The sequence below is a fragment of the Eupeodes corollae genome, chromosome X (assembly GCF_945859685.1).
Source record: "Eupeodes corollae chromosome X, idEupCoro1.1, whole genome shotgun sequence".
Classification (NCBI taxonomy): Eukaryota; Metazoa; Arthropoda; class Insecta; order Diptera; family Syrphidae; genus Eupeodes; species Eupeodes corollae.
Genome location: NC_079150.1, coordinates 4,593,126 through 4,613,765, shown reverse-complemented (window position 1 = coordinate 4,613,765; position 20,640 = coordinate 4,593,126). Strand labels below are relative to the sequence as shown.

At 30.8% G+C, this 20,640-nt stretch overlaps 3 protein-coding genes across 14 annotated transcripts in view; 1 reads left to right on the top strand and 2 right to left on the bottom strand.

Moving 5' to 3' along the window:
* Window positions 1–251: 251 nt before the first annotated feature.
* LOC129953312 (ADP-ribosylation factor 2) lies at window positions 252–6,320 on the bottom strand. The gene is made up of 4 exons (XM_056066391.1): window positions 5,982–6,320; window positions 831–1,093; window positions 649–774; window positions 252–583 (listed from the first exon to the last, which is right to left on the bottom strand). Exons 1-4 carry the CDS (start codon window positions 6,046–6,048, stop codon window positions 497–499), a joined length of 543 nt encoding a protein of 180 aa, XP_055922366.1. The 5' UTR covers window positions 6,049–6,320; the 3' UTR covers window positions 252–496.
* Window positions 6,321–9,339: 3,019 nt separating this feature from the next.
* LOC129953190 (vinculin) lies at window positions 9,340–18,327 on the top strand. Of its 6 annotated transcripts, none has more exons than XM_056066078.1 (7): window positions 9,340–9,569; window positions 13,164–13,294; window positions 14,826–16,895; window positions 16,958–17,069; window positions 17,125–17,252; window positions 17,317–17,715; window positions 17,840–18,327. In XM_056066078.1, the coding sequence occupies exons 2-7, from the start codon at window positions 13,238–13,240 to the stop codon at window positions 17,945–17,947; spliced, it is 2,874 nt and encodes a 957-aa protein (XP_055922053.1). In that variant the 5' UTR covers window positions 9,340–9,569; window positions 13,164–13,237; the 3' UTR covers window positions 17,948–18,327. The 6 variants fall into 6 exon arrangements, with proteins under 6 accessions (XP_055922053.1, XP_055922055.1, XP_055922054.1 ...); XM_056066080.1 differs by having other exon boundaries at window positions 9,348–9,537; XM_056066079.1 differs by having other exon boundaries at window positions 9,348–9,537; window positions 13,143–13,294.
* Window positions 18,328–19,776: 1,449 nt separating this feature from the next.
* The window catches only part of LOC129953255 (ephrin type-B receptor 1-B), a 42,525-nt gene continuing 41,661 nt past the window's right edge, over window positions 19,777–20,640 (bottom strand). For all 7 annotated transcript variants that reach the window (XM_056066243.1, XM_056066246.1, XM_056066242.1 and 4 more), the window contains one exon: window positions 19,777–20,620. In XM_056066243.1, the coding sequence (XP_055922218.1) occupies window positions 20,516–20,620 (105 nt within the window). In that variant the 3' untranslated portion in view covers window positions 19,777–20,515. The remainder of the gene's footprint in view (window positions 20,621–20,640) is intronic.

The following is a 20,640-nucleotide window of genomic DNA, read 5'->3' as shown; positions in this document are numbered from 1 at the left end:
CTCTAAATTTTTGTGTTTTATTTTGGATGGAAGGTCCGAATATTATTATACACCTTTCAGAAACTAACAAAATTTAAAAAATAAAACATCTATAACATTTTGTCGGAACATCAAACAATTGAAAAAAAAAACCTATAGAAAATTAACACATACATAATAAAATTCAAAAAAGGATTGAAGAAGTTGAAACAATGCATGAAGAGGCAAACTGAAAATTTTACCTAACTGAAGATCAAATAAGACAACACAAATTATATTTGTTACATAATATTATTATTGAATATTTTCATAATGAATTCATTATCTTTTCTTTTTCACTGAATTTTTACTTAAATTTCCTTCGAATGTATGCGTTTCTTAACTTCTTTTTCTTTTGGTCTTCATTTAGTTTTTTTGTTATACTTATATATATTTTTAATGTGTGTGTGTGTTGTTCTTATATATATGTATATATAAAGATCCTTGTTAAAAACTACTTAAATACATCTGATTGACATCATTTTTTAGCAAGTTCATTCGACAGCCAATCCAGACCCTCGTAAAGTCCATGTCCTTGTGTAGCACAAGTAGCTTGAATATACCACTAAAATTTAAACAAAAATGTATATTTATACAATTATTAAAGTAAACAAAAAAATAAAAACATACATGTCGTTGACGAAGCTGATTCAGACGTAATTTGTCGGTGAGCTCTGCTGCACTCATTGCATTAGGTAAATCTTGCTTGTTAGCAAATACTAATAGAACTGCATCTCGCAATTCGTCCTCTTGTAGCTTTAAATTAAATGTTGTTAATTAATCAAGGGAGGAATATCCAACAAAATACTCACCATATTTTGCAATTCCTTTTCAGCCTCGTTTATTCTGTCTCTATCATTTGAATCAACAACGAAAATAAGACCTTGAGTGTTTTGGAAATAATGGCGCCATAATGGTCGAATTTTATCCTGCCCACCAACGTCCCAAACAGTGAAGCAAATGTTTTTATACTCCACAGTTTCGACGTTGAATCCGATGGTAGGTATGGTTGTAACAATTTCACCGAGTTTTAGTTTGTAAAGGATCGTTGTTTTACCAGCTGCATCTAATCCAACTGTTTAAAATAAGTAGACATTATCAAATGTACATAGGAAATAAAATGGTGAATATCCCTTTATTTATCTATAAAAATATAAAATCCGCATGACTCATAAAAGTTTAGTAAAAAGAGGACCCAAAATGATTAAATGAACGTATATGGGACGTGGAATTGGTAATTTAAAGCGAACTCAGGGATTAAATGAAAAACACGACTAAAACCGTATACGATCTTTGCTTATGCAATTTCCATACATATATTACTTGAATTTCTTGTAACAACACACAAAATGTGTCCATGAATTTCTACAGTTCCATTGACCGGTGCTTATTTTGTTACTCTATTTGAATACAAACCAATTTAAACAACCAAACTAATTACATAAAAATAAATAAATAAAGTGGATCACAAAAGTTCAGCAATCTAGATCAGAGATCAGAAATAAATTTCCCATTTTTATTACGTGGAAGAATCAACATTTGAATGTGACATTGGCATATCATATTGAATACATACATTTCTCATGTGACAACGTAAAGGACGAAACTCCTCCAAAAGGACTGGAAGGTTTCTTGTCTTCTTTGCATATTAGGTAGAAGAGAGGATCATTTTTTAACTATTTCTTAAACCCCTGAGTTGAAAGGTTGGGCTACCCCAACACATTTCTTAATTTAAAAAAAAAAATGTATTTTATTAATATTTGGCAGTGAAAAATACAAACAACCCAAAATTTTAACCCTTCTATATAACATAAATAGCAATTTTAATTTTAAACTTTTAATAAAGCAAAAATAGTTTAGGGATAAGTACACGATGTGCACTTTGCAAGATTTACGAAGGTGATTTTCACAAAAATACAAATACCACTAATACCACTGTCGATTTTATGGAAATACGTTTAAACTAAATATGATCCGTTTTCGCACAGTTTCCATTCAAATAAATACTTTGTGCGAATAGCATTAAGATCAATGTGTTCAACTCCCACCTTTGTCTGACTTGTATTTGCGTTTAGAAATTTTCAAAGTTTTTCAACATACATTTTCCGTACCAAACATGTTAGAGCAAAATTTTAAACGATTAAGTAAGCTTAAAAAATAATTTATATAATTTTAAGCGATTACCATATCTTAACAACTGTTGAATTTAAAATCAGCTTTAATAAAAGTGAATTAGAGTAAAAGTTGTTTCATCTGTTATTTTCACAAGACCTACAACATGGACTGAAAAGGAGAACCTGCTTAGTGATTTTCAGGCTGGATTTAGGCAAAATCATTCAGCAATCGACCAGATTTTCACTCTAATGAATACTAAGCAACCGTTGCAGGACCAACATAAGAAACTGTATGCTTTTTACGTCGATTTTAAAGCAGCTTTTGGAATGGAAAGATACTTTCGGAATGGTTTCCAACAAACATGGGAGTAAAACAGGAGTGTGTTTTAAGTACTCTTTTGTTCATTCTATTTCTTGACATGCAGGTCGCATGATGTGCTTTGCGATAGAATTGTATGGGATGGAAGGAAAATTAAAGTGCTCATGTATGCTAATGATATTGTTCTCTTATCGGACACGATTCAAGGACTAAGTCGCATGATTTTGGACCTTGAAGAATACTACGCAAAATGGAATCTCACGGTGAATTTGAGTAAGTCTAAAATAATGATATTTCGAGAGGCCGGTGGACGGTATGCCCAAAATGAATAGTGAAAATTTGCTGGTGAAGATATTGAAATCGTCAAGGAGTACGAATATCTTGGCATGAAAATATCATCAAATTTATCTCTGAAAAGCCATCTTTCCAACAAGCTTCAGCTAGCTAAAACCAGCACTGAACTCTACATGGAAATCCTGCATTAATTCGATTACACTCAGTTTAAGTGCAAAGTATAAACTTTTTGATGCGACTTCTAAATCAGTCATGTTTTACGCTGCTCAGGTTTGGGGTTACGAAAAAAATGAAGAAATTGAAAAATGACTTAGATTTTTTCTCAAGAGATTGTTCAAACTCCCTTCAAACTGTCCAAACTATATGCTTTAATTATAAACACCACTTTGATTATATAATGAAAGCAATGTCGCAGTCATCTAACCATCTGACTAGGCTTGTTGTAACGCATACTACCTCTTTCGAATCTTTGTTTTACAAAGTGGCAACTTTTGGCAAGAAGATACAACCTGAATATAAATGTTAAGTTTGCTAATATGGATGCTTGGAGAGAATTTGTATGTTTTCATAAGGAGACTGGATGAGAAACTGAGAGGAGAGTTTAAAGAGCAATCACAGTCATCTCTTTATACACGATACTACTGCACACTTAATTACGACTTAAATGAATCCAATTATTTTCGGGATGAAAATAGTAATTTCAACATTTCAACCATTTTAAGACCAAGAGCAGAACTGCTTAACTCGAATTTCAAACTTCACAGGGATGATCTTCCTTTATTTTGCACTTTATGTAAACTTGGATCACTAGAGGATGTATTCCATTTTATAGCAATATGCCCTATTCTCAGTGAGATAAGAAGGGTATTTTTTTCGACAGCTCGAAAATAACATTAAAGAGACCATCAAATATTTTAAATGGATGAATGGAAGCCGCTTGCTGCATTCTGTAAGGAAGCTGCTAGCTTGAGAGCCAAAATAAAAGCAGAAGAATTTTAAAAAAAGTTTACCAAAAACAAAAAATACCCAACCCATTTATTCAAAACCAAAAATTGTTTCTTTAAAAAAAAAAACGTATTATTATAAATTGTTTTAAAAAATATTATTTTATGTAAGGTGACGGCCAAGGCCATACATTAAAAGGATGGCACGCTAAATAACTAATGTTAAATAATTATGTAATCAACAATACTTTAAAAGAAATAAATCAATCTTATGAATAAAAAAATAAAATTATAAAAGTGTATTAGAAACTTTCTAATTAGCAAACAGTAAGAAGGGATTCAAATTTTTGGGTCGCTTGTAAACTGCTTCTTAGTTATTTTACGCCATTTTTTGTAACAGATTCACAATTTTACTTGACATTTTTTTGGTAAGTTCGTAAAAATTATTATAACATTAAACTTTGAAAAGAATTGAATCGGATTTGTGAAAGATAATGGTATGGCATAATGAGTATACTAGCACAATATCGGTATATAAAACCTATGCAAGAACCTTTAATTATATAATAATATTTCAACAGTAAATAGCAAAAAGTCCTGGTAGCTAATTAGGTGGCAAAAGAGTCCGTTCATAACTAGGGTCTAGTGACTTACAATTCTCAACCATTCCTGTGTACGAGTAATGTTTATAGGGATGGAGTTGACTTGCACTTTTAAGTCCAAATCTGAAGGTCTAATTTAAAAAAGTGCTTTTCATGACAAGAATTCCTGTTGGAACATTTGTCAATTCCTCGCAAGAGACAGTGCCATTGAAAAAAAAAGGCTGGGATTTAATCCAAGGCCTATGACATGATATTCATACTCAACCATCACGCCACTGGTACTACATAATGATAATAATAAAGTGTCAGACGAATCACATACTTTAATCTTTTTATTCAGCGATCTTCTTAAAAAACTATTCGAGTTGAAATTTTTGTCATTTTGGTATTGAAAGCCATTTTTTACGAAATATTTCAATTCTTTTGAAAATGCCTCAAAAATGGAAAGCCAAGTTAATTGCGCAATTTAATTTTTTTCTAATTTTTTGCTTATCTTTTGGTATACAAAAAAGAAGATAATTCACTTATTTAACCTTTGAATTCAACAGGTTAAACTGGGACAAACTGGAATTAAGATGTCTTTAATTCGAATTTCACTTTAAATTTTTATTGTATCAGGAGTCGGATTTGAATTAAGGTCGCCCAAAACCCTTGGAAAAGTGCAATTATAATGCCAGTAAGAAAACCTGGTTTTTGGCTCTTCAAAACGCTATAACAAATCTCTATATTTTTCCGTGTGAACTGAACTTAATCGCTTAAAAATTTAGTACATTAGTTACCAATCGCCCTGTATATAAATACATTTACGTACCTACTAAATAGCAATTTTTTAGTTAAAATTGAAAATATTTATTTCAAATATTAAAAAGTTGTGCAGCTTAATGGACGCCCTCTTAATTTGAATACCAACAACAAAGAGAGAGTGAAAAACAGTTTTATACCTATTACCACTTAAAAACCGATACTTAAGTTTTACAGTATTTACTTAATGTTTTTAAAGTTTAGAAAAAAATTGGTGGGCTAGTAGCTTCAGAAATTTTATGGCTAGAACAAATTTTCCTTTGTTATGCGTACGCATATGAAGCATATTAGAGCCGGCAGAAACTATTACTGTTAATTTTTAATCTAGTATCTTTTTTGATAACAATATATTTGGTTGTCAAACACTGTTATCGAACATTTTCTAAGATAAAATAAAAAACATTACAATGACATGATTGCTAAAATTGTTCCAAAGTCATAAACTTTTGGTAGTTGTGAAAATATCCATCCCGTTCATAACAATTAGTCATCCAAACTGTATTTAATTTAATATGTAATTTAATTTTTGTATTCACGACAACGCAGCAACTTGCTTGATGTGTTATTGAAACCGAGCGAGGGTAAAAAATAAAAAATTGTTATTTGCCACCACGTATGTTTTGTTGTTACTGTTTTCTGTCAAGAACAACGACCACATACAATAAGTACGACGACCATAGATACCCCGATAATATTCACATGGAAATTTAACTTTTTGCAACAGAAAATGAGTTGAGAAGTTCAAAACATTTTTTTTATTAAATTATGTAGGAGCAAACAAAGCAATTCTGAGCTGGAGGAGGAGAATAATGAAGAAGTTATTTCTTTGAAACGTGTTACTAACTATGCATTGTTAACTAGATGCACTTATCCATCCATCAAAACTTACCCATTAGTATCCGCATTTGTTTTTTACCAAATAGGCGGGTGAGGAGACTCGAAATGGTCAAACCCATTTTTTATTTTTTTCCTGATTCTTGTCTTCCACGTACCTTAACCAAATGCAGAAGGCAATTAATTTTATTTTATATTCTTATTCACTACTGAATAAAATGTTTCTCTCGGGATTTTATTTAATTATATTAAGAAGTGGTTGAAGTAAATTATAAAATATTGAACAAAAAACTAAAAAAATTTTCTACGAAAGCAAAATTCGCGACGGGAAGAATGGACAAAAAATTATTCTGACGTTCTGCCTTTGATTTAATAAATTCTAGGAATAAAATTTTCTTCTATATGTCGTCAGTGATGGGCCGCATTTCAAATACTATAGTTATCGATAGTTGTTTTAAGCTATCGATTTGGTTGCTCATGTTCTTACTGTTACTGTTAACTGTTTTTGACAGATGGTCAGTTTATATTTCAAAGATCTTAAAAAAGAAAACAAATGTAAAATTAATAATGAATGGTACTTATATTTCGTTCTCCTGCTATGGTTTGACAGCCTGAGAACATTTTCTGATATCAAATTTGTATCGATTTCTTTACGATGTTTGATGTATCGTAAAGTGAACAAAACTAGGTCAGTTTGTAAATATTTTCATTAGAAGGACACAGCCGAGGGTAGTGGGTGGGATGGTATGTAGAAAAGTAAGCATTAAGGAGGGGGTAAGATGGTGTATTAAGAAGAATTGTGAGGACTTAAGTCGTTTCGTAATTGCAGTTAAGGCATGACTCAAGTATAATTAAATGGTCAACGTAAAGGGTCAACACGTTGACTTTCTGACCTCATACAAAAATTTAAATTTCAAAGCACCCTCAACGTTTAAAGCGTCAATGATTAAAACGTTTACTATCACACAATTTGACAAAATAATATCAACTTTTTTTTCATAATTAGTTTTGAAAGAATGTTTAAATCGGTACAATGTAAGCATAAAACATAAGTTTTGTATAGTTTTTATTTGTAGGCCTACAAATGACGTCATTTTTCTAGCAAAGAGTCAACGCGTTAACCGTTTACGTTAACCTTCTAATAGTAGGTTCAGACTTTTAAAAAATGAGAATTTATGCATCCTATTTGGAAAAATATTTTTTAATATTAATCCTCATTGAGGCAGATATGTCCAGAGTTACGTACATGAATAAGTACGATAGCATCTGTTTAGGTAAGCAGGTTGTTGCGTAGATAAAAAGGTAAGGAAGTTTTTAGTTAATACTTTTGTAAAATTAATGTATTAAACCAAAAAACTAACAAAATTAATTTAGGAACCTACAATCCTCCTCTCCCTCATTTGGTTGTTTCCAAAAATGGAAAAATAAAAAAAGGAAAGCTTTTTGCATTCTTAGAAAAAAGGGCAATATACAAAAAAATCTTTTCAAGTAAAAAATTTGTAAATTGATGTCTCCTTCTAGACTTTACTTGATTTAATAAAAAAAAATAAAAGTTTAATTCAAAATTAAGATTTTTTCAAAAATTTAAATCAATTTTTCATTTGTTTTTAGTGTTTTTAAAGTATTGATATTCACGTGCATTTACATAAGTGACCATTAAAGCTGTTATTTTAAGATTATTGTATTTGTAATACAAATTAAAATTTTATATGCCGAGAATATGAAGCTCCAGCACTGGGATGGCTGTGAGAAACTGGCTAAATCATCATTTTCACGACTTATGGTATAATAAAAACTAAAAAGAGGCTGGGATGCGACCCACACTTATAACTTCTTATCCCGTCTCCCAATTTGTCTTGCTTAAAAGGTTCGTAGGTTTTCAACTTTTGTTAAAAAATATATCACTCGAATTATTCTAAAAAATTTAAACATTACCAACAAAATTTTGCATATGATTAAATATTTTGATTTCAAAATCTATTTTTGTAAACGAGATTTTTAGTCAAAAACCAATTTTTACCAATTTTAGTATCATTTTTGCGTACTATTTTTTGTAGAAGGGTTGTTGATTTTTTATAAAAATTAGCTGAACGTCGAAAGCAATAATTTCTGTGAGACAAAATTAGTATGAACACAATGTTTTTGATTTTTAAAAAGATATTTGAGTTAAAAGTAAATTTTTACCAAGTTTTATTATTGTTTTTTTTTTTGGTTTTTATTTCTTGTACAAAAGCTGTCAATTCAAGTTTTCCCAAAATTTGACCAGTTGTCAAAAACGTTATTTTTCGTTGCATACAATTATTTTGGAGATAAAATCAATTTTTGTTGGTAAAATATTCAAGGCCACTATTTTTTTTTTTGATTTACAAAGAAAAACTTTCTAAGATTTCTTTCCAAAATTATGCTTGTTTCATATCACGTTACAATATATAGTATTAAATTTAAATCAAGTCACTAGCGTCATTGGTTCACCTTTTTTCTTAAAATGATATGGTAAAAAAACCCACCCACTTAATTTTTTTTGAGAGTCCGTTCTGAATCTTCATGCATTATTTTCTGTATAACGAAACTTATTTGAAGTCGATATCTCCACTGGTTTTTGAGCTACGGACGACGAAAAAAAGTTAAAGAACTTACGGACGAACGAGTGTATGTACACGCATCTCCCTAAACATCTTTTATTTAGACCTTGACCGGCGAAAAATTTCAACATTTTCAATTCGACAAATCGGAATAATTACAAAAAAACTAAGCAATTAATTATGTTCGCTCTATTTAAAAATAATTCGAACAAAGTAGTTCAACCTTAATTTTTTCTTCATGCCCTACCAGCAAAACCCGCATTATACAGAATATAAATAATAAATTATAACAAAAATGTCTTAACATTGCCTCTCTCAAACTTTCGCTGAGTTTTATACATTCTTCTCTATTTTCTGTTTTTTTTTAATAATCTGGAAATTTATTGTTTTATATGTGAATTATCTTTAAGGCTTTGTAAGTTCTGAATTGTTCGAAATTGTGAGCCATTGTTTTGAAAATATTTTGAGAAGTAGTGGACTTTCATAAAAAAGCCTTTTATTGTTAATATAAAAATTTTAAGATTTCATTTATATTGTTTCTGTTATATAAATTCATGAGAACAGACCTCTTCCCTATCATCGTTCTATTTCAAGAATATCACCCGACCTGAAATTGCTGCATGTGAACGTAGTACCTATATTTATTACATGTTATTGAACGCGTCTAATATGAACTTTTGTTGAATATTTTTTACTCAGTTGATGTCATGTTGATGATTTCTGACTTTCTATTCAATTTCAATCTGTTTTCTTTTCGTTAAAGGTTATTCGGATATTTTGTTTGTTTTTATATGTTTGAATCATATTTTTGTTATATTTATTTGTGTAATTAATCTCGAACTGTTTTTGTATTTTCTTTATTTTTCTAGAAGTGTTCTTTCAGTGAAATTAATTAATTTATTCGTTATTTGTTACTTACATTCATTCAGCGTTTAGTTTAATTTGTGGTCTTATGTTTGTGTACGGGGTATTGGGTAGGAATTGTAAACATTTGTAAAATATTGTTTCCTTTTTTCTTATCAAAGTGAGGTAATTTTTTGCGAATAAAATAAACAAAATTGGTAAGAGCAAGATACTAAGTTTATTTTGTTAAATTTATTTGAATAAAAAGACACGCCCTTATACATCCTGTTCAGCAGATCGAGAAACTTATGTTAAGTAGCTAAGAAGAGAATTGTTCCTTCCTATAATTTTAGTAAGTTAGATATTTTAAAATTAATAGAAAAAATTCTTTGTGATGTTCTCAGATGAAAACGAAAGAAAATCTTATTAAAGCATTAAAGGGAAACCGAAAATTGTCGTGTATCGTATCATTGGAATAATTTAATAATGTGGGATGAAAATTCTACGATTTATGTGTCATGAAAATCAAACGGCCTACGAATCAAACTCTGAATCATTCCAACGATGAATTATGTTTATTTTAAGATTCACAGCGGCTAAAAAATTCCAATTTTGGTCAGAGAAACTTATAAGTCTATATCGCTTAAAAGGAAAAAAGTATTGAAAAGTGTGTTTTTCGAAATGTTAAAATTAGTTTATTTATTAGCATAATTTGTATGTTAAGAAAGACTACCTGCAGGTAGTCTTACACTTCAACAGGTGCAAGTGTACTAAATATTAACTTTATATTATCATATTATTTGGCTCGATGCCGGCCGTAGAGATTTTCGTTTAGGAACAATCGTTACCTTATTTAGTTTACAATATAAAAAATTTCTTAACTTAAAAATACAATTTGGGCTCAAAACACCTATGAATACTAAAAAACGACTCAAATAACTTTAAAACATAATAACAATTCAAAAAAAAGAAACACAGGTATTTAAAACGGAGATGTGCACAAGACTGATTTAAAATTTTAAAACAACTAAAGTTGTTGATTTCTAATGTAAGCGGCATTAAAGTTTAATGAACAAAGATGAATTTTTGTTGAGAAAGGATTAAATTTGTTTTCAGCGTTCTATTTCCATTTTTACAAACTTGTCTATAGCATGCAAGTCAAAATCAATAAGAAGTAATTGTCCTATAAAACGATACTTCAATAGCGTCGCTCAAAAGCAGATAACCTATTAATAGATCATACATACAGTGATGGGGAAAACAATGACAGTACTTTATGTTTGCTAAGATTTAATCATTAATTAAATTAAATATTTAAAACCTTGTCTGTTTTTAATTTACATTTTATTATATCTTGAGCAGCAGAGCAATCAAGGAAAAAATTCATTCTTTAAAAATAAGATAAATTAGTTGAAGAAGTAGACAATTTATTATAAAACGTCTTAATTTTTAGGGTTTTTATATGCATACTTTTTTTAAATTCTTTCTTCAGGTATTGGCTTAAAAAGTGGGGAGAAAACTTGTAGTGCTAGAGTACTGATTTTTTTTTTAATTATTGTTCACTTTGGTCCTAAATTAATTTCCATTTTTGTATTTAACTTGGATTTATTAAAATCTTCACCGAAAGGTGCTTAATTGCAGACAAGCTTAAATGTAAAAAAATACTCTAATGATTAATTATTTTGGCCTAAACTTATATTTTGTATAGATGCATTTGAATTTAATGGTAAAGAAGAGATATGAAAACTTATTAACAAAAAATATCTATCTTTTGGCGTTTTTCTTTTTTAGTTCAGAGCTGAGCACTGAGCAAAGTCTGAACGAACAGAGTAGATTTCTGAGCAGAGTATGTTCAGAGCTCTCGGATTTAATTATGAAACAACTTGAGCACTAAACTGTCATGATTTGAAATGTCGTGTGTTTAAAAATTAATTAATAAAACAGTCGTAGTGTTGGTATATTTGACGCCTGAAATAAATTTGATTCATAAAAATGCTATATGCAATTAGTTTTTTCTAGATTATCTTTCCTTCTGCACTAGAGCAACCAGCCACTTCCACCATTTTTACTGTTTTGCCATGATGTTTTTTAATTTCCCGGCTTTTAAATATCAAATTGTTTGTGTTCAGAATTTACCTCCGTTTACTCTGTTATTTTATTCTGAGCTCACAGAGTACGCTCTGAATATGTTTAGAACTAAAAAAGAAACACGAATATAAAGCTCTGAACGATCAGAGCTCAAAAAGAAACACAATTATTTGTTTGACAGTTAGAGATCTGCTCTGAACTAAAAAAGAAGAAAGTTGGATATGATCACTTTCCACTTGTGCGCGCTACCTGACCCGCGGGCTTAATGCACTGTCATTTCAGCAGTAGATTTGATTGTTTTTCAAATATGGAAGTGACCGTTCCAACAAACTTTTGTAGTTTTACCTTTAATCTATAACTTGATTGAGCCATAGTTCCCCACACCATAATAACTTATGTAGGGTTGTGATGCCTATGTACAAACATATTATGGAAATAACCATTGGTCCGTCAAGATTACATTTGTATTCTTCCCAAAAATGAATCGCGTTTCCCTCAAGATAACTGATAAGGATAACAATTATCTTATAACTGTTTAGCTTCCCTGCTATTTCTTGGTTTTTGAGTCATAAAGCGTCTTTCCAGAATACATTTGTATTAATTAAATACAGTTATTTTCAATTGTTTTTTAAATAAAAAATAAAAACTCCGACGATATATAAATGGCCTCATTATAGTGGCGCACTTTTTATAATAAACTTTTTAAATACTTCTTTCCTTAAGAATTTCCAATGGCCGTTTCCAAGTAACCTTTTTATTTCACCCATTTTGTATATAAGATAAAAACTATTTCAAGGTAGCAAACTTATTTCCAATGGCCGTTTTCAACTAACATTTTTATTTCACCCATTTTTTATAAAAGATAAAAACTATTTCAAGGAAGCAAATGTTTAAGAAAGCAAAAATTGATTGCAAATTGTATGTCCATACCCTAGGCTCAGCTCAAATGACAGCTCAGCTCATTATTTGAAATGCCTCACTTTTGAGCTAGTTATTTACCCTCTTAAAAATGTATTAAATGTATTTACAAATCAACAAAGACTCAATATATTTTTTTTTACAAAAAAAAAAATAAAAAAAAAATAACATTCTTCAGATAAAAAATATTTTTAAATAATAAATTTATATTATCTTCACCACTTCCCTATTTGGTTCCATTTTTTCATACTTATATTCCTTTCTTAACAATAGCTTCGGATCGAAAGCGTAACTTTGCTTTCTTTTGATTTAAGTAATTATTTTGAGTGTGGGCTCTAATTTAGTTGTAAATTTAAATTTCATTATACTTATATAGGCACTTGATATTCTACAGGTATACGCCTCGTCGTCGTCGTTGCTACTCAACTTGAACTTATTAATGCAGTTTGTTAGATGAAAACCTTATGTTCCCTCCTACACATGAAGATGTTAAATTCAATGCAGTATTTTTAGTTCCGTCAATCAACGGATACAAAAGTTTATGACTATTGCTTAGTACAAGCATATTGTATGTGTAAATAAAGAAATACGGAAGGTAGCACACATTTATAGATATTTTAAGAAGAGCCCTCAGCTACAGCATCAAATCAATTTTATGTATATTCTCAAGCGTTTTTTGTTTTTATTTTATAAAGGGCGCAAAGCAGATAGTTGCGTATTTTCATATTTCTTAGCGTGCGTACGAATAATTTGAATTATTTTTTGTGTTTTTTTCCCAAATAAAGTTAATTTAATTTATTAAGCAGAAAGTGCCGAGAATAAAATATAAGGAACCAACAACTAAAGTAAATATAAAATCAACCACAACAACAACAGCACCATGCCAGTCTTCCATACAAAAACCATAGAAAGTATTTTAGATCCTGTTGCTCAACAGGTAAGTTTTGTTTTATTTTTTTTATTTGCTATTTTTTCTATTTTTAAAAATAAATATAGAACCAAAGTTGTACTAACAATACAAAAGTTGTGCAAATAACAATAATTTCCAATTAAGGAGCATGTTATTTTATTTCCTTGCATAAACTCTTATATTAATATGAAATTATCCAGTTAGCCTGATGACTCATTCAGTGACGAATCGGTTGTTTATTTTTTGTTTATTTACAACAAAATTTTAAATTATACAGTAGTGGTCATATTTAAAAGAATTGTTACTTTTTTTTGTTTTTATTATACACTCCGCAAATATCTGCATCTGGAAGATGATCAGAAATGATTACTTGTTTGTATTTGGTTGGTTTTTAATCGAGGGAGTAAAACACAATAGAAATAGGTCAATGAACATAATCCAATATATTATATCAATGCTCTTAATTATAACACATTTTCAAAGTTTTAGTCAATGCACTCAAACATTTCAAAAGAAAATCTTAAAAATGTATTGAAAACCGAATCGGGAATAAATATTTCTAGCAACGACAGATCTTATGGGAATTGTTTGATTTTTAAGTTGGTTAAGGCCAATGATGCAAGATTGTACGCGTGTAATGTGTAGAATGTCTGTCACTTTGATGGTCCATGTTGGACCATGGAAATTTTGGTCTTGCAAATAAATAAATAATAATAAAAAATGCATAAAGTGACTTAATGAAGATACCGTGGAAATTTTTAACTTCCGATAAGAAGTTATTGTAATCGGTCCATTTTTTCGAATTAAAAATTTTGACTTTTGTTTGACGTCTCTAGAATATAAATCGAAGATTTTTAGATAGATGTCTATGTTATTATCAATTGGATAAAGTTTAAGGCAATGGGAAAATATTACTGTTGGTTGCATCCTAGCCTAGCCTCTTTTTTTTTTATTAAAGTTTTCAGAAAACTAAAATGACTGACTTTAAGTTTTAAACTGAATCTATTTAATTTTTCTGACTAAAAGTGTAGAAACAGTAGAATTAAAATAGAGACATAATACTGTCCTCCAATATGGCCACTACTGTATCTGCTAATGTATCTTTAAGATCCGAAAGTTTAAATAAAGACATGATTACTATTAACCTAGCTACACGGTTGATATTCAAAAAAAAATATGTATTCGCGTTTGTAACATAAACCGAAAAATAAATTGAAACGACCCGTTAAAATACATTTGTTTTGTAAGTAGCAATAGTGTCGTTTGCATAGGTTCTATAGAAAAATTTGATCAATGTATATTTTTTACGGATAAAAACTTTGAAGACATCAAATTTAGTTAATTTAAACCTAGACAATTTTTTTCGGAAATAATCGACAGTCAAAATCTGTAATATCTTATGAACCATTGCAATCAGCGAATTTATAAGAAAAAGTTCTATTAGAAATCAGGTACAAATGTCTTGGTGATCCATCCCACAGTTTAGATATAACTCATAAAAATATAGTTTCTTCGTTATTTAATAAAATTATTTTAAATTAAATACCTATTTTTCAAGGTATCTCGATTAGTTATTCTCCATGAAGAAGCCGAAGATGGCAACGCTATGCCAGATCTCAGCCGTCCAGTTCAAGTGGTATCAATGGCTGTTACCAACCTAATTAAAGTTGGTCGTGAAACTATCAATAGTTCCGATGATAATATACTTAAACAGGATATGCCCTCTGCATTAACACGTGTCGAGAATGCCTCTCAACTTCTCGAAGAGGCATCAGACATGTTAAAAGGTGATCCATATTCCGGTCCAGCGCGCAAGAAACTTATTGAAGGAAGTCGTGGCATTTTACAAGGCACTTCTGCGCTGCTTCTGTGCTTTGACGAATCTGAAGTGCGAAAAATTATACAAGAATGCAAGCGAGTATTGGATTATTTGGCAATTGCAGAAGTGATAGGTTCAATGGAGGATCTAGTGCAATTTTTGAAGGATTTGAGTCCGTGCCTTAGTAAAGTCTCGAGAGAAGTTAGTTCGCGTGAGAAAGAGCTTACGCACCAGGTGCACAGTGAAATTTTAGTGCGTTGTTTAGAACAAGTTAAAATTCTAGCCCCAATCTTAATTTGTAGCATGAAAGTTTACATTCATATTGTTGAACAAAATGGTGTTGGAGTTGATGAAGCAGCAGAAAATAGGAATTACTTAGCGTCACGTATGACTGATGAAATTCAGGAAATAGTTCGTGTGTTACAATTAACAACTTACGACGAAGACACAAGTGAGCTGGATAATCTAACAGTTTTAAAGAAAATAAGCAACGCCATCCTCAATAAAGTGGGTCTTGCCAATGACTGGTTGGCCAATCCATATGCTTTGAAGGGTGGTGTTGGTGAGAAAGCTCTACGACAGATAATAGAAAACGCACATGAGGTGGCTGACAGATGTCTTCCGCAGGACTCGATGCCAATCCGCAAAATGGCGGATGATATTACAACAATGGGCAATGCCTTGTGTGAATTGCGCCAAGATGGCAAGGGTACTAGCCCTCAGGCAGAGAGTTTGGCCAAAAATATACGTGAAAAACTTGGAAGTCTGCAACAAGCTCTTATTAATGCAATAGTCGGAGTAAACAAAGCCGGTGTTCAGCAAACAGCCCATACTATTCAAGGGCGATTGGAGCAAGCACGCAAATGGCTGCAGAATCCAGAAATTAACGACAATGGCTTAGGCGAACGGGCTACAGGATTGATAGTAGAAGAAGGAAGGAAAGTAGCAGAAGGTTGTCCTGGTTACCAGAAGGCTGAGATACTCCAACTTTGTGATGAGGTAGAATATTTAAAAATGAATGCAGCTGGTACCACACCAAAAGCCAAGGAGTTCGCTAAGAAGCTTAACCACAAGTTACACGAGCTTAAAGAGGCGATCCAAAATGCCCTGGTGAATAGAATCGTTCAAGACTTTATGGATGTGTCAACACCATTAAAACAATTTAGTGAAGCAGTCAATGTGCCCCAGGGAACACCGAACCGAGAGCAAAATTTCAACCAGAAATCAAACAATTTACAAGCTTTTAGTGATCGTGCTTCGAAAACTAGTCGAATGGTTGCCGCAGGAGGATCTGGCGGCAACAAGAAGATTGCTGAAATTTTGTTATCTTCTGCATCTCAAGTTGATAGCTTAACACCTCAACTGGTATCTGCTGGACGCATCCGAATGAACTACCCGGGAAGCACAGCTGCTGAAGAGCATTTAAACAATTTAAAACAACAATATGCCGATACCATTCTCCGAATGAGAACTGTATGCGATCAGGCCACCAATCCGGCTGATTTTATCAAAACTTCTGAAGACCACATGCAAGTTTATGTAAAGCTCTGTGAAGATGCCATTCACAATAAACAGCCCCAGAAAATGGTCGACAATACATCAAACATCGCACGCTTGGTAAACCGTGTACTACTGGTAGCCAAACAAGAAGCAGACAATTCGGAAGATCCGGTATTCACAGTTAAACTTAATGAAGCTGCTAATCGCTTGGAAAATTCTTTGCCAGCTATGGTGGTTGATGCAAAAATGGTCGCAACCAACATCAATGATCCAAATCGTGCTAGTACTTGGAGGGACTCTTATAAAAGGGTACGTTTAAAATCTTTATTCATTGAAGTTTCTTTTTTAGTATTTGTGATTTCCTTAAAAAGCTTATTGCTGACGTGTGTGATGTTCGGTCAGCGATTGCAGCGTCCCATGGTGACTTGCCTCCACCAGTGCCTGAACTCAGTGCCTTGCATTTGTCTTCCAATGAAAATAAACGTAAGGAAAAGTAAAGCTACATAGAAGAAAAACTAATATTTAATTTTTTATTAAGCGGAACGTGCTCCCCCACGTCCTCCACTACCACGTGAAGGTATGGCTCCAATTCGGCCACCACCACCAGAAACAGATGACGAAGATGAAGTCTTTCGCACAACGCCTCACGCAAATCAGCCAATTTTTGTGAGCACTAGATTGTTTTTTTTTTCGAATTAAATAAATAACTTTTTGCTGAGTTTCTTTTTAGATTGCCGCTCGTGGTCTACATCAAGAAGTCCGTCAATGGTCTTCTAAGGATAACGAAATTATTTCAGCTGCCAAGCGAATGGCCGTCCTTATGGCAAGACTCTCCGAATTAGTTCTTGCTGATTCAAAGGGTAGCAAACGTGAACTCATTGCTACAGCAAAACAAATTGCTGAAGCATCTGAGGATGTGACGCGTCTGGCCAAAGATCTGGCTCGTCAATGTACTGACCGTCGAATTCGTACCAATTTGTTACAAGTTTGTGAACGTATTCCGACCATTGGAACACAACTTAAGATTCTATCAACTGTAAAGGCAACAATGTTGGGTGCTCAAGGCTCGGACGAAGATCGCGAAGCAACCGAAATGTTGGTTGGAAATGCACAGAATCTAATGCAGAGTGTAAGATTTTATATTTTAAATTCGAACAAAAATAAGTTATTTAAAAAAAATAGCAATATTATGAATGATAAAAACAAATTTCGGTGTCTTTGGCTAATTAAACGTATTTTGTCCCTTTTTTCAGGTTAAGGAAACGGTCAGGGCAGCTGAAGGTGCTAGCATTAAAATTCGCTCCGATCAGACTAGTAACAGACTTCAATGGGTCCGACGACAGCCTTGGTATCAATATTAAGGAATACGTGAAGTGCAATGGAATAGAAACAAATATTTTGTTTAAACAAAATTTGCCAAAATCATCTGTTAAAATCATTTAAAAAATGCTTTCATCATCTTTTTTGTATAATTAAGTTATTGAAAAATTTTAGGCTGACAGTGCATATAACAAAGATTTTTTTAAGTTTGTGTCTAATAAAAACATTTTTATAGAGTTAAATGTTATAAATTACGAATGAAATATATATAAGTCTAACTATTGTTGTCGAATAGAAAAATTGAATAAAACAAAGTGCATCTTACATAAAATAAACGAAAATAATGTGAATTTTTATAACTACATAAATGTCTTTGAAAATAAAAAAGCTTTGAAAATATATCTTTCTAACTAAAATTAAATTGTTTTCTAATTTTTTTTAATTCTTTGCTTTTTTTTTATTTTCTCTTAAAGATTTGTGTTTTTTAAGGCAAGGCAACACAAATGAACATTTTCTAGTATTCTCTTGTTTTATTTCCGACGAGAATTTACAGGTTCATCTCAGATTTGAGACAATGAAGAAAACGAGAAGTGTTTGTGTAGAAAAACAATTTGTTGGACATGGGAATTGGTAGGCATGTAAACTTTGTATGTAAGGAAAGATTTTTCAGTGTAGAGTTTAATTCTTATATTTATTTATATGTATTTTATTCAATAGTAGATATCAAAGAATGTACAATTTATTTTCTTTACAAGTTGGTAGGTATTTGTACGTAAGAAATAACCCAGATATTAATATTTCAAAATGCCTTGTTTTGTACTTACTTTGTTTAATACTTACATAAGCTTGGTCTAAGTACATGGCTCACATAATAACATCAAAATTGATTTCGAGATTTTTCTGATTTGTGTATCAGAAGTGTTAATATGATACAAAATTCGTACATTTCGACCAAATCGGAGAAAAAACCTCTCCAATCGGTTGCCTGGATAAGGGTGATCAAATAGAAGTAGAATAATCCAGCCAATCAGGCGCAGGAATCCAACAACAATATCCATACTGTTGTGAAGAAGAATAAAAAAACGACTAAGAGAAAAATATGGCATTGTCATTTGGATAGGAGCAGACCTTGTGTTTAATTAGATATTTTTGTGTTTAATTAGATAATGTGCTCTAATAATCCAAGTTTCCGTACTCGATTGTCTAAATTATTGGTATTTTTTACGCTGAAGGGGAATTCTTTTTTATAACATCTAGTTTTACTATTTTAAGGCTAATAAATAAATTATTACTTGATCCTAAAGAGTCTTCACTCGTAACGGTTTTCAAAATATAGTTGCTAAAGAATTAAGTAAAATTCTTTTTTTTCCATAAAATATTGCAGTCATTTTTGCTAAGGCCAACATTAAAAATTCAAAAATAAAGGCAAAGTTGTAACAGTGTGTAAAAAACGATAGTCAGGGTAGAAAAAAGCTCTTGTGAAACATATTCTAAATGATGTTTGTTTTAATAGTGAACAATCTAAGCCTTAGAAAAAGATTCAAACTTAGGGAATCCTTCATGATCGTTTCGGGTCATCATCATGCAGCGAGCAAAATTTTGGGTTTGTAGTTAGGTAAACTAAAATTGAGGTCGCAAGTAAAAGCTAAAAGGTATTGTTTTTTTTTTTTTGGTATTTCAAACCCAAATCGTGTTACTAAATATAATTTTTCGATATTTATACGAAATAATCATTATTATGTGTCCTGCAATCATCCTAATACACAGGCCTATCACGAAATCCGTTCGTAATGCAAATTGTACGAGATTATCCACTACGAACGTACAAGATAACGAACTAACCACATCAACAAAAACTAAAACAAATGAGTAGTTTAACTATTATTTTAATTTTTTTTTAATTTAAAAAATGCTAAGGTAAAACAAGATCTGTTATCTGCAGTTATGAGTATCATATCATATTATATTATCATTTTTTATTATACAATGTTTAATTTTTTTTTCATTTATTGGAAGGCTTTAAAAACACAAAATAGGTATTTTCTGTTTTATTTCATTTTCATTTGTTAGTTTTAAATTTTCTTTTTATGAATCAGCCGTATTTTTATATTTATTACAGAATGCAGTTTATAAATGTTTCTCTTTTGTTGGGTTGTTGGTTTTCTATAAATATAACGTCTTTTTTCGTAAAGTTTTGTTTTTTGCTTCTCTTAAATTTATTCTGACAGAAAATAAAAAAATATGAACAAAATATTTATTTGTATATAAAAAAAACAAAATGCATTCCTGATTCAAATTACTGTAATCTACTTGAAACGTTATTTTTTTGTTTTTTCCTCTCAATTATTTTTTGTGTATTTTGAATTAACTTAGTTCATATAATTTATTATATAATTAAGACATACTTGAATAAGTGTTAAATATATGGAAATATATACATTTTGTTGCTTTAAATATAAATCTACTTAATTTAGAATATATAAATATATATTATTTATAGATATATATATACATTTATTTATACATATATTTTGTTGCATATATGTATAATTAAATATATATTTATAAATATATTTATATACATATAAAATATATTTTCAATACAAATGCTAAATTATGGTGTCTAACTGTCTGGCTTGATGCAAAATTTTCTTTTGATGTCCTACTAAGGTGATGCCCATATCAGATAACTGTTGAGCAGTAAGTCTTGAAATCTGAAATATGATTAAAATAA